The following is a 14,176-nucleotide window of genomic DNA, read 5'->3' as shown; positions in this document are numbered from 1 at the left end:
CAGGTTGCCTCACAATGTTTTCCTTCACCGCCGAGCACGAGATGAATATAAACACAAATTAAGCACATATATAGTGGTGCTTGCCTGGGTTTGAACCCGCAATCATCGGTTAAGATGCACGCGTTCTAACCACTGGGCCATTTCAGCTCGTGTATATTGTCTAATAACAAAAAAGCTGTAAGACATTATGTGGTATATTTATTATCAGTACTGAATACGAGAAGCCGGGGCGGGTTGCTAGTAGACTATACATCAATGTATGTTTCTCTGTTGAGCTGTATACACCAATTGCCATTCATTCGATTGATATACAACTTTGTATGGATGTTGACACTTGGAGTTTTCTGGTATCGTACAGTCAACAATGTACCGGGTAATTGTTTACAAAAACATACAGTACACAGACAGTACAATGAATGTGGTACAGGCGTAAACGAATAATTCCTAGCTGTAATACTTTGGATCAGGACAGCCGGATGTTAAAGATGATGGTTGGAAAAAGATTACTGCTGTTGTTTAAGGATGGAAGATTGGATTTAATCTGGATGGAATTCTGTCCTATTTCCTTACAACAACAATAATAAACGCCTGTAAATTACTTACTACTGGGTTAAGACCTCCTCTCTCTTCGAGGAGAAGGTTTGGAATACATTCCGTTTCGCTGTCCCACAGCGCGTTGGTGGAATACATATGTGGCAGAATTTTTATGAAATGACACATGCAGTTTTCCTTCACCGCCGATATAAATTATAAACAAAAATTAAGCACATGAATATTCAATGTTGCTGGCCTGGGTGTGAACCTGCAATGATCGACTAAGATGCACGCGTTCTAACCGCTAGGCAAATACACTTCTTATATTCTTAATTAAATGCAAAAGAGTTAATTGATATTTTAAAATTTGGTCCTGTTTTTACTCAAATTCGGCGCTTTTGGGTTCTATTTGGCATATTCAAAAGTTTTTATTATAATATCTGTATTTTTTTTTAATTTAAATATAGAATTCGTAAATAATAAAACAATAATTCTTATATTTTTATTAAATCTTCTGCGATCGTATCCATATTATAGGGAACAGAATTATTACATCTTTAGGAAACCTTTAAAAATACGATATCGTTCTTTTTGAGAATTGAAAATTTATTCGAAATACATTAAGATATGCGATTCGTTTTGATATGCATATTTTAGTATTCTAGTCCAAGAACGACGAAAAAAAAAACATTTTCTAAATTGACATACCACAGACTATATCTGTCATAAACTCTGAATCCTTATAAGTTTTTAATTTCATCATACTTGGCCTAAAACATCGAAAGATCGAAAATTGTTCCAAATTTGTGCGCTGTAGAACTAGCATTGTAATAAAAATTAATTTATGAAATACTTAAATTTTATAATTACATTTGTTTAATGCTTAATTTCTATTATATCTAGATAAATATAAAGACTATTTAACAGATATTCTAATATCTTTGGCGAAGCGTATATTATTTACAATAATAAAATTTATTAAGAAAAAAAACGAAGGAAAATTCAGAGGTAACAATTTTAAAAATAATATCATACAAATTATTTACCTACTTAATTATATATTGATATCATTTTAGTCTCTTTAGTCAAATCCTTAATCACACAAGTATCAAATAAAATTAAAACTATTAATTAAATGAACACACTTAATACATTTTATTTATTTTACAAAATCATTGAGCTACAATAAATAAGCAGTAAGTATCTTACTCTCTCTTTTTATCATTTATCGCTCCGTATTTTCTGTCTCTCTCTTTCTTGGTTAAGCAAACAGTTTATAAGGTTATTTTTAAAAAAGATTAATCTCGAAATCGGTCGCTGAAACCCAAAAAGAGACTTAAGTTTTGAATTTAGAATTCTTACATTTTAAAGTTATATCGTGATATATATTACATTTTTGTTTCTTTTTTGTTTTTTTTTATATACCGATTTGGATGCGTGTGTATTAGCACGTATGTACTTTTTTTTTTTATTAGTTTAATAAAGTTATTTGAGGGATACTAATCATCTAAGAATATTATTGAACGCTATGACCAAATTTGCTTTTGAATTAAATGCTCCAGGGATGCTTATGTATGCTCCAGGGGTATTTTTTAAAAGTTTTTAAAGGATTATTATCTATTAAGACCAAAAAATTTTTTTGGAAAACCTTATTTCCCGTTATTATATTTTTCGTCATTGGGTTGTCATCGTTCTGAAAAAACTAGAGTTCATGTTTTATTATAATATAAATATTACCATATATGAAAAAAACATTACACCAATTTAAAAAAAAAAAACATAACATTAATACAATAATATATAGATTTTAATTTAAGACAATAAATCCTAATTCAATCTAATTAAAATTGGAGATAGCTTATCATTATATAAAACTTCTAGATCATAATTTATTAAATTAAAAGCCAACTTAAATAAATCTTAAATATTTTTGAACGGAATGTGTGACTCGAAAAAAAATATCTTGGCACAATAACATCTATACGACACCATGAACTTTATTCCACATAATGCCCTAAATAATCACGTAATTATCTCTCATTGTCTCTCCTTAATAATCTATTAACTCTAAAAATTCTATTTTTATAAGTCTCTATTGGTGATCTTCTGAGCATGCGTGTTGCGGCCACACGTGTCATAGCGGCCTTATAACTCTCTGGTGACAAAATGGCGGGCGTTTCGCGCCTTTTCAAAATGTCCGTTGGGAAGATGGCTTCGTCTGACAGCATGGCATCTATGTCACCGTTAAACATTGCGAGCGTGTCAGTCGAAGTGTAGTTACTTATTGGAGTGCAGAGTGGTATTGCGTTAGACCATTTTCGGTTCCTGTGAAAATGTTAATAGCAATTATTTCAATCTGTGACATTTTGTTTTGTGCCATAAGGAATGATAACATAATTTATAGAAGCTGTGTACTGTGTAGTTAAGGTTGTTTAAGTACCAATGTTATTATAATCTATGCAATCTGAAATTGTGTTAAAGTTTAAGCTTTATCGTCTGTGGTAATAGTTTATTGTATAATAAAAGCGCTTCTGATTGAAGCATGAGTCAGTATTACAAGCACAAAGAAGACCTTGTGTCTTGAGCTTACAAAACACTGCCCGTATCAAGACAACAATCCCCTACCAGTAAAATTGTATATTTTAAATTAAGTATAAATACGTTTAGATTTTTTATCGTAATTTAAAGGATAAATAATAAAAAAACATAAATGATTTGTTATACTTGAGACATCTGAGCATCGGGGCCCCTTTAAGCTTATATCCAGGTTCGCACGTGAATGATACGGTTTCGCCAATCTTGTAGTAGAATTTGACTGATGACATGCGTCCCGAAATAGTCGTACCGGGATATGTGCAGGCTTGAGCACCTGGTGACGAAATTTTGCACATATAACAGCTTGAAACCCAATTTTAAAGCACATAAAAAAAGTGACTCGAAATGATTGAATGTGACCAAATTAAAAAGTGCATTTTTTCAAATAGTTAATATTCTAGTAAGCTCCATATAATTTGGTTGTGTTATCGATAAGACGTATTGAAAAGATGTACATGTCGGTGGTTTATCACTCCAACGTCCGCTGTCTTGACAGACGAGGATTGGTCTTCCATGGAGTGTGTGTTCAGGGTTGCAGTGAAATTGCAGCACGTCACCAGCTCTGTACGGTGCTCGTCCAAGGACATACCCTGAGGCCGGTGGGGGTAGTGCTGGACATGAAACCTCTGGAATGAGTTATGATGAAGTGTTTAATACCGTATTTTGAGTAAAACGAATAAAAAAAAAATAAGGAAGATTTTCTCAAAATAATGTTCATTGTGCCTGTAACACTAGCTCACTTAAGCTTCGCGTGAATCAAATACCTTTTTTGATAATTCATTTAGATTACTTTAATAGATTTTTTCTTTGTATTTGTTGACGGAACTAAGTTACCTCTACAAATAGGAAAGGGCCTAGCCCAGTCAGCAGCGGGTAGGCACACAGTCTCGGTCGGTCCATCTAGTGCCCAGCCCGGGGGACAAGAGAAGGCAGCGCGTCCGCCCACACCACGTGATACTACTGCCACCCGTGGTCGTCGCTCGCCTTCGCCAAGGGGTGAATCGTGAAGGACTTCACCACATTCTACACCTAAGAACGAAGATGTCAAGGTCATTGATTTAAAAGGTTTTGTAAGTAAGTGAAGTGAAATAATGCTAATGCTTCTGACTCACTTTCGCAAACAGGCAGTGGGGCACTCCAGTTGCCTGACGCACGACAAAGCAGCGTGTGGGAACCAAGCAGTGCGTTTCCGTTAGCGCAGGAGAACTTGATTTCGGTGCCGAGTTGCGTCTCCAAAGTGCTGGCCACTAAACCTCGGCGGATAGGCAGAGGTGGGCAATGAACATCTGCGGAATGTTTTTGGTACAGTTAGTTTCTACACTTGGCAGTATCATATATATATATATTTTTAAATAATAATAAATATTGGACACCATAACACACATTACTCTAATCCCAATGTAAGTAACTACAGCACGTGTGTAATGGAAAATCAGATATAGCGGCGGTACCATAAACACCCAGATCCAAGACAACATAGAATACTAATGAACTCTTTCTACATTGACTCAGCTGGGAATCGAACCACGGAGTGGCGTACCCATGAAAAGCGATGTATAGACTACACATCCTCCTCACGTCACCTCTGTGATCGATTGTCACTTTTAGAGAGTTTTTGGTACAGTTAGATTCCAAACTTGTCAGTATCACATTGGTATACTTTTCGCAGGTCAATTGAAGATTTTGTATCCTAATTCACTATTTCTTTTACGGCAAATATGCTTGAGCTGACAACAGTACCAAACTACAGCAGAGACGTAAATTAAATAATGTCTTAAGTCCACAATTACCTTCAACAATAATTTCTACTTGGTGACTTTGTCGAGCTGGCGTTTCACAACGATATATTCCAGAATCTTCTTTTTCAGCATTTAATATACTCAATCTATATTCGAGACTACTGTCTCGTCCAGGGTCTGTTGTCCATCCTTCTGTGTACTTCTTGTCCAATCTAAAGATGCAAATATACCAACACTTAATAAGCCTATAATACACTTAATAATAATACATTTTCTCAAACTATTTTTCCTTCAATTAAACGTAAGTAAGAAACCCGTGAGATTTTTATTAATTGATAATTAATTAATTCCATGGAATGTTTTCACACGCGTTCAATTTTACTGATGCGCCTCGTAAGTGTAATAATAAATGGGCTATCCAACGCAAAAAAGAGTATTTACTTATAAATTACTAGTGCCTCACACCCGATATCATGTATCCTGTATTAATATTCAAGGACAAAGTTATGGGTACTAATTGATAGTATAACTGTATAAAACCGTTAAATTTGAGACTAGTGGTATAATAACTTACTCAGGATCAAGAAGGGTTACATTCCATTTCGGGTTGCCGAATCTCCTCATCCATAAGCACTCCATGTGCAATACCGTACCAGGGTACACCAATAATTTGCCATCATTTGTCTGAGCTATTGGTCCCTGAGAATGCCTGAATAGAATAGTTGGAGGTTTTTCCACTGAAAATATAACATTACTGGTAATAATTTTTATCAAGTCATAAATTATGAAATATATGAACTATGATAGAAATCGTGATATAAGTCGAGATGGCCCAGTGGTTAGAACGCGGGCATCGTAACCAATGTTTACGGGTACAACCCAGGCAAGCACCGCTAAATTTTCATGTGCTTAATTTGTGTTTATATTTCATCCTGTGCTTGGCGATGAAGGAAAACATCGTAAGGAAAGTTGCATGTGACTAATTTCTTCGAAATTCTGTCACATGTGCATTCCACCCACCCGTATTGGAACAGCGTGGTGCAGTATGTTCCAAACCTTCTCCTCAAAAGGAGCGGAGGCCTTAGCCCAGCAGTGGGAAATTTACAGACTGTTGTTGTTTTGTTTGTTGTGATATAAGTCTATGTTTCTATAATATTTACGCACTAGCATAATCGTTTTCTTGATTCAGTCCAAAGCATGTGGGTTTCACACCGTCCCAGGAGCCACCAATGCATCTTCGTACTGATGACCCAGTCATTGCATATTTGCCGATGTCACTGCATCTAAACGACAAAAATATATCGGTGTATAGCGATAGAACTCTTATCTTGGAAATTATTTTTTCTGTCTTTAAATTTCAAAACAGGTATAATATGATTAGATATTCATTACAAATATTTGAATATTTATTTATTTTAAAAAGAAAGCAGGCCGCCAAGTGGAACCCTATATTTAAAATTAAAGTACTCAGATGCAAAAGGAATCATCGTTTTAAATAAATCCGTTTTATTTCACTTGAGATCACGTATCCTCAAATTTCTTTTGCAATCCTAATGATATTTAGTTTCTGTAATGGGTATTAAAGATATATCCTATAAAGGCTTAATTATAAATAATGAATATTGTACTTATTATATTCAAGAATAAATACCTGGATACAATCACTGAACCCGGTGGGAAGTCAACTGTTTCAGTGATCTCGAGGTCATTGAAAAATGAGACGACGTGAGGCTCCTCGTTGCGGAAGGTGCAGCTATTATTGCTCAGAAGTTCCTCACTCTGCGCTTCCAGGTCTTCTGCGAAATTATTTTATTTTAATAATATGATCTTAACGTAAAGTTTTACTGAATAATTGAGTAAATATCATGTTTTGGTTTGCATATATATACTTACCACAGTTAAAACTTTTGCCGACCCAATTTCCATGTTCGCATATTAGCTTCCAAGTGGTTTTCTCGCCCATGATAGACGCGATACATCTAAATGTGACCTCCGTTCCATGAGGGTAACCGTCCGCTTCAACAGTCTCATTAACCTCTGACCCGTCACGGTAAATAAGAGTCCCTTGTACCCTAATAAAAATCGTCATTTGGAAAAGTAAACTAAAAATTGCCTAAATAAAGCGTCAATGTTAAAAATTTAAGAAATTATCAGTTCGGTAAAGTAGTCAAAATGTTAATAAAAATCCCCCGTATTCAATGTAAACGGCATGCACTATCGTACTCGTGAACTCGCCAAAAAATCGCAACATAACGCAAGCTCGGCCAAGACAGAAAGGAAAAAGCCATAAACAGCGATGTAGCTGTCCCATTAGTGATTAGTTTCACGCACATAAAACTCGAAACTAAGCCCTGCCTTCTGAGGATTTCGAAATCGTTGAAACGATAAAGACCGAGTGAAAGATTATAAATCTATAAAACTTAATGTATGATAAATAGTTATTGAAGAAATCAAATAATTCCAAAAGAAATCACCGAACATGGTGACGTTTTTCATGATAGTGATAAAGTAGTTAAAAGTGATGAAGCTATTGATTTGGATGATGATGATCAGAAACATGATGAAGTTACAGAAGCAAAAGTCCGAACCTAGAAGGCTCTCACCAGGGCTTGGCATCCCTGAACGCCTGGGTTCCCTTCAGTCTTTCCAGCCAGCAAATAAGAAACGCAGACTTTGCAAAAATATTATTTTTTTTGTCGCTTCCCATAATTTACTGGGTATCTATGGTGTGAGTTGACAAGTTGTGTTCAAACATCAAAACACTGAACACACCTCGAACTCACTTTAATTAACTATATAGGCAAAAATAATACAATAAAAAATAAACCAAATAATACAATGCATTTAAAGCTTACAGATCAGGATACTATTGCTTGCATTTATAATCGAATACAATTTTTCCAAGATCAGACAAGCTTTGTTTTAAAATTACCCAAAATGCCTGAATGTAATTACAGTTTTAACAATTTAATTAATAGGCTCATTGTAAATAAAAGTCAAACAAAATACCCACACAAAAGCTACAATGAAAGCGCATTGATAAAAGAAAACAACATTGATTTCAATATATAGAGTGAATCTCTTTTCCTTTCGTCTTCTTTGTAGGAGCGATAGTCAATTATTTTTAAAATAAATGAATGTTCGTATTGTTAGCGAGGCAAAAAGATTCATACTGATTTCATATTACTTTTTTAAATGTCTACTTGAAAAATCCTTTACCTAGCTGGCGGCCCGCACTCTACAACTCCCTTCCCTTGTAAATCAGGTTCAAGTTCAGATATGTCTTCTCGTACAATGTCTGATCCACTTTGGTACTCTGATGTTGGTCGAGGACGAGTTACATTTGCTGTAATAATTTTAATTATCTAAAAACTTATATTATTCGTTTTTGAGAATTATATACAAATAAATTTGAGACAACATCACATACATTAGTCTGATCCCAATGTAAGTAGCTAAAACACTTGTGTTGAGGAATATCAGAAGTAACGACGGCACCACAAACAACCACACCCAAGACAATATAGACAAGTAATGATAATCTATATCGACTCCGCCGGGAATCGAACCCGGTACCTCGAAGTGGCGTACCCATGAAAACATAAGGAATGCATATAACATTTTCTGTAAACTGCTTCCAATGTACACAAGATGTGCTGATTAATAACAAATGAAAATCAAGATATTACTGTGATACTAAGTGTTAGTTGGAGATACGAACCTAAAGGTCTACAAAAATCGAGGACTGTTGGTTGCAATCTTCCCAAATGGCAGTTTAATGTGGCTGGAGGTAGCCGCCCGGGCTCACATGCAATATTAATGGATGATGCGTGAGCTACAGTCAGACCTGCTCTGTAACCTGCTTCGTACGTCGCACCATGCAGGATTGGAAGTTCACATGGGGCTGGCATAACATAACAAGGTGTAAAACTAAATGGTTTAGTTGGCGGATTAATATACTATGTTTTGGGATGGACAATTTAGCAAATCTCAACTCAAACATGGGAAATCGACGAAAAAGTAAGGTTGTAATGTTTTATTTAAGTATACAAACAAAATGGAAGGACTATCGTACAAGAATGACATAATTCATACAAAATTAAACGAATTATGCGTTATTAAGGGGTTTTAAATTTGAATTAGTGCTAATATTATAGGTGGTTATACGTGGTGAAAAATATTTAAACAAATAGAAGCATACCCGCCACGCATTCCGGCATACTTGTAACAGCCCATTCACCAAGCCAGCAACGAAGATTTGTTGGTCCTTGGACATTATACCTAGAAAAAGCTTAGTATTTATAATGTTTATTTGGTGGCAAGCCTATCAGGGGAAGTCCTAACCGTCAAGATTGTTGAGTTCCAGTTTGAGTGGATGAGTGACTTAATGAAGCTCTAGGTATAAGTGGGGCATCATAGTTCCTAAGGTTGGCGGTGCATTCATTTGTATTAATTATGGGAAAATATTTATTATAACGACTTTTTACCTTCAGCTGGCCAATTTTACCTTCTATCTACCTCTATGATAATAAAAAACCTTATGATAATTCCATATTAATGGAACACATTGTATTCATCTTGATTAGATAACCACATTTGCATCTAGACAAACAGAATAGCAAGTAATGGTGGTCCACCATTGGTGGATGTACCATCAATCTTTATTTTAGCTGATCGAACTCATATCTTAAATAGAGAACATTTCTATCTCAACATCTTTAGCATACTCTACTAGCTATATTTACATATTTTTATAAAAAGTCATCAAGTTTATTGTGTGATCTTACCCATATTCGCACGAAAAATGGACAACCTGACCATTAGGAACCGGATCTGTTTCGTTTAATTCCTTTTCATCTCCTTGACCGAGACCTGACACTATGCTTGCTGGACTTGCATTCGGAGACATTGTGTATATCCCGTATTCAGTCGAAGGAACATGGCAAGGTACTGTAAAAGAAACTTTAGAATCAATACTTTATGTCCAATTTGGTATTTTGTACACATATCATGCGCATTACAATAAAATTGTGGGTTTCATTCCGGATTTCAAATTATATTTCCTGTTTTTACTCACGAATTTCGCACATCGGCTTCTCCGGCTTCCACCTACCACGGACACACTTAGCTGTTGCGTTTGCCTCCAAATTCAGACCATAGCCTTTACCGCAAGCGACTCTGACAATAGTTCCTAAAATAATATTAGAACTTCATCTAACATAATAGTATTTTAAAGGGATTATTTGGTATAATACATTTTATAAAGTATCTAAAAATTTAGCGTCTGTTTAACATTAACTAATTATGTATGTTTAATTCTTACCAGAACTAAAAGTGTTATTGGGATCCCTTCCATACTTAACTACCTCAATGTTTATATATGGTTCACTTTCGATTGCTTCACAGGGGCTTTTAGGTCTGCCTTTCTTGCCTTTGTCATTCCCTGTCTTATTTCCTCCTTCTAAATCCTTGGTTTCAACACTTTGACCTGTTTCATCTTCTGCACTTGTTTGAGATTGCTGTCTATTCCTGCCCCCTTTGCCCTCACGGCCTCTGTAAGTATTATTTATTTATATATTTGATAATTTTGAGGCTAATTTTTCAAATGACTATATCAAAAGATTTTTTAACTTACGTTTTGGGTACAGTTGCTGTAGTTTGATTTAATCTATCGGTTTTTCTACTCGTTCTTTTTTCTCGTTTATCCGTTTTATTACTTACTTCTGTGGAATTCGTGTTTTTATACTGCAGCGGAATTACTGCCATTTCTTTTTCACCCGATGATGACCCGGATGATGTATTTCTCAATGGAAGTGGTATAACTTTAAGTAAATCTGGATCAATATCATTAATTAATTTTGGACTTTGGGGAATTGAATTTATGGTTGACAATTGAGTATCCGATTCTTCCATGTTTATATTACGTTTGACTCTAGGCTTTGGTTCTTCTAGAGTTTGTGTTGTTACATGTATGTTACTTTCAGTTGCATTCAGTTCAATATCAACCTCTTTTCTAACATTATTTTTCAAATTCAAAAATCTTTTCCGTCTCTTGTCGACATACCTTTCAAAATATTGGTGTTTTAGCTTATTAATATTTTCTGATATTTCATTGCTCGCAAACTCGTGATCCGGGAATACACCGCCTTTTAATATAGTTATATGTGAATCGTTTTCTAGATCACTCGAATCGTCATATTCAGTCGAATCTACTCGATGAACCAATTCATCATCTTCTGGTTCATAAACTGGTTGATACGAATAAAACTTATGCCCTATAGGTTCACCATGTACATTGTAAACAGTGTAAACAGCTGTTGGGTAATTTTCACCATCAGGAACGTCAGAGCCCATCATATCATCTTCATCTCCATCGATATCCAGATCAAATTTCTTCATCAGTTTGAAATTTGCATGTCTCAGCGTTGGTTTCTGATTGTCATGGTTGTATTTATCGTACAGTTCATCCATTTGCTCTTGAGAAGCATCTGACTGTCTACGAAGCTTGTTATAATATTGTCGGAGGTAGGCGGAACGTTTGTGACGGAGCTCTGGTTCAGTTATTGATCGACGCCTTCTACTCCATCTTATTCGAGGGTGTTGATATAGTGTGCATCTGGCGAATACAAAAATATATTCATCAAGTCGCATTATAATATATCATTTTGATGTAAATTAATAGATAAGAAAAAATCGCTTAAAAGAATTTATTTCTTACTTAGGAAGTTCTCTAGGACTCCAATGGCCACCAACACAGGTGGCTCCTGGTGGACCTTCCGACAGTACATATCCCTTTTCACACTCATACATAATTTGCTTATTATTTACTACCTGAAATCAACCATAAAAATTGTTTAAATTGTATAGAATTACATAAATACCGTTATAATTTATCAAAGTTACCTTTTTAACATAAGGACGATAGTCGTATAGTCCCATGTTTCCAACAAGAAGTACTTTACCATTTTCAATATAACCAGGGAATGGACAAAATACTGTAAAAACGAATTATTTTATTCAAACATATGCTTGTGTCATAAAAATTTAGACAAAGTTCATTAAAACATTACGTGATGGCTTTGATTAGTTATTGGAGCTGAGAAAGCTAGTTTTTAGAGATATAGAAATTATTTAAACCCGTAAAAAAACGGCATAAAATAAAGCATGAAATGTATTGTAACTAAAAAAATCTAATAATCAATAGACCATATTTATCATATTTTTGTAAGGTTTCCAAATTCAAACAAAAAACCATCGCATACGTATATAATATAGAAAACATAAATGTCTAAATGAATCCTATTTTCAAACTTAATTGTAATTGTTTCTACACTGTAAAACCCGTTTAGTTTAATTTTAGAATCACCTTCTTCACACTTCGGAGTTTCTCCACTCCAAACGCCAAAAGAACAGACCACAATGGGGTTCCCTCGTAATTCGAAACCATCTTTGCATCGAAACCTCGCTTTCATCCCGTGCTCGGTTTTGGGAGCGATCACCATACCGTGTCGAGGGAATTTTGGCATTTTTTTACATCTGTAAGAATTTGGTAAATAATTTAAATGTACTTCATTCTTGTGTCATTTTTTTAGGTGTGCAGGCTTAATATTAAAAATAAAATTTGTTATGAGTTTTCAAAATTTTAAACGTCTGCTATTATTCAAAAACATTTACATATAAATCTGTATTAATTTTTTTATATGTTAGTAAAAAATAATTAGCATCTTAAAATATGACATTTAATTTGTTAAAATCTCGTGATCATGTATTCAAGTTCAATGTATTCAAGTAAACTTCACAATGAAGCGATTTTTGAACTGTCAGTATTTAAATACTAGGTAGTTTCCAATATTTTCCGTTGCGCAAAGCAGCATCCAGGGAGAAGAAATAGCAAAAAATCGCATTGTTGCTCTTATCAAAAATTTAAATCCATCCTCAAATACAGTCATACATTTTTATTGGATTTTTAGAGACTTTTCCGACAAAGATTTATGTTATAGTAAAAATAGACAGTTTATAATTTACCTAGCTGGTTGACATCTCGGTATTTGTGTCCAAGTACCATTATTGCAAGTAACAGCGACGTTATTGGATGGAAATTCATAATTCTTCTCGCAGTCAACCACAATCATCTCCCCTATAAACAAAGGATCATGAAATATTCCATATTCATAAAACGAAATAAGGTTCCCCAAAACTGTAGATTGCCTCAAAGGGTGCTTATAACATTATTAAATAAATTGGACAAAATCACACACATTACTCTGATCCCAATGTATGTAGCTAAAGCACTTCTGTTATGAAAAACAGAAGTAACGACGGTGGCACAAACACCCAGACCCAAGACAATATAGAAAACTAATGATAATGTACATCGAGTCGGCCGGAAATCGAACCCGAGATTTCGGAGTGGCGTACACATGAAAACCAGTGTACACACCACTCGACCACGGGGGTCGTCGAACAACAAACAAACGTACTTAATCTCGCCTTTACGATATCACTTAGGATAAAATACCTGACTGGAACGGTAATATACCTGACATGGGAAAATACAGTACCGTCGTCTCACAAACACTCAGACCCAAGACAACATAGAAAAGTAATGAATTATCTACATCGACAGGTTTGTAAACTTATTAAATAAATTGGACAATATCACATACTCTGATTCCAATGTAAGTAGCTAAAGCAGTTGTGTTATGGAAAATCAGAAGTAACGACGGTACCACAAGCACCCAAACTCAAGACAATATAGAAAACTAATGAAGTTTTTTGAAATCAACTTGGCCGGGACGAACCAGGGACCTCGGGGTGGCCTACTCATGAAAACACTGGTTGAGTAGTGAACACACTACTCAACAACGGAGGTCATCAAACAAATTAAGTTTTGTCAATGTGGTTTACAATCAATCTTATTTCGCTGTAGTGCCTTTAGCCTTAAAGGCTTAACGTCACATGTTTTACGTTCATTTTGGACTTACAGAGAAATTACCTCAATACTGTTAAAAAGATGTTCGCAAAGAAAAATAAATACTGATTTAATAAGTATTTGGTTGTTCATTAGTTTCATTGACCATTAAAGTGTTTTTTATCTAGTAATAACATCTTACCATGTTGTACCATCGAAGAGCTTCCAACTATTTGGGTATGCTCTTGCGTCTCATTTTCACCTGTCCTGTTTTCCATCAGCACTACTTTCCCCTGGGAAACATGTGGGACCACACAAGGTGCTAAAATAAAACATCAATTTAATAAAATCTACGTTACCAAAAAATACATCGTAGTATCTAAAGGTATTTTTCTAT

The 14,176-nt window shown here is 34.8% G+C and overlaps 1 protein-coding gene across 3 annotated transcripts in view; it reads right to left on the bottom strand.

Annotated features, from left to right (window-relative positions):
• Positions 1-1,022: 1,022 nt before the first annotated feature.
• LOC124540122 overlaps positions 1,023-14,176 on the bottom strand; it is a 151,000-nt gene continuing 137,846 nt past the window's right edge. Inside the window, exons 10-31 of one of the 3 annotated variants that reach the window (XM_047117559.1) lie at positions 13,982-14,101; positions 12,894-13,005; positions 12,235-12,404; positions 11,772-11,863; positions 11,587-11,699; positions 10,504-11,484; positions 10,192-10,421; positions 9,946-10,059; positions 9,656-9,818; positions 9,070-9,149; positions 8,590-8,772; positions 8,088-8,214; positions 6,762-6,940; positions 6,520-6,664; positions 6,033-6,151; positions 5,443-5,605; positions 4,920-5,080; positions 4,242-4,415; positions 3,964-4,158; positions 3,585-3,755; positions 3,259-3,403; positions 1,023-2,859 (exon numbers count right to left, since the gene is read on the bottom strand). In XM_047117559.1, the coding sequence (XP_046973515.1) occupies positions 2,565-2,859; positions 3,259-3,403; positions 3,585-3,755; positions 3,964-4,158; positions 4,242-4,415; positions 4,920-5,080; positions 5,443-5,605; positions 6,033-6,151; positions 6,520-6,664; positions 6,762-6,940; positions 8,088-8,214; positions 8,590-8,772; positions 9,070-9,149; positions 9,656-9,818; positions 9,946-10,059; positions 10,192-10,421; positions 10,504-11,484; positions 11,587-11,699; positions 11,772-11,863; positions 12,235-12,404; positions 12,894-13,005; positions 13,982-14,101 (4,232 nt within the window). In that variant the 3' untranslated portion in view covers positions 1,023-2,564. The remainder of the gene's footprint in view (positions 2,860-3,258; positions 3,404-3,584; positions 3,756-3,963; positions 4,159-4,241; positions 4,416-4,919; positions 5,081-5,442; positions 5,606-6,032; positions 6,152-6,519; positions 6,665-6,761; positions 6,941-8,087; positions 8,215-8,589; positions 8,773-9,069; positions 9,150-9,655; positions 9,819-9,945; positions 10,060-10,191; positions 10,422-10,503; positions 11,485-11,586; positions 11,700-11,771; positions 11,864-12,234; positions 12,405-12,893; positions 13,006-13,981; positions 14,102-14,176) is intronic. The other 2 variants (XM_047117557.1, XM_047117558.1) reach the window with 2 other exon arrangements.

Source organism: Vanessa cardui, chromosome 24 (assembly GCF_905220365.1).
Source record: "Vanessa cardui chromosome 24, ilVanCard2.1, whole genome shotgun sequence".
NCBI classification, from domain to species: domain Eukaryota; kingdom Metazoa; phylum Arthropoda; class Insecta; order Lepidoptera; family Nymphalidae; genus Vanessa; species Vanessa cardui.
Note: the sequence above shows the minus strand (reverse complement) of the source record. Positions and strands in the feature narration are given on the sequence as shown.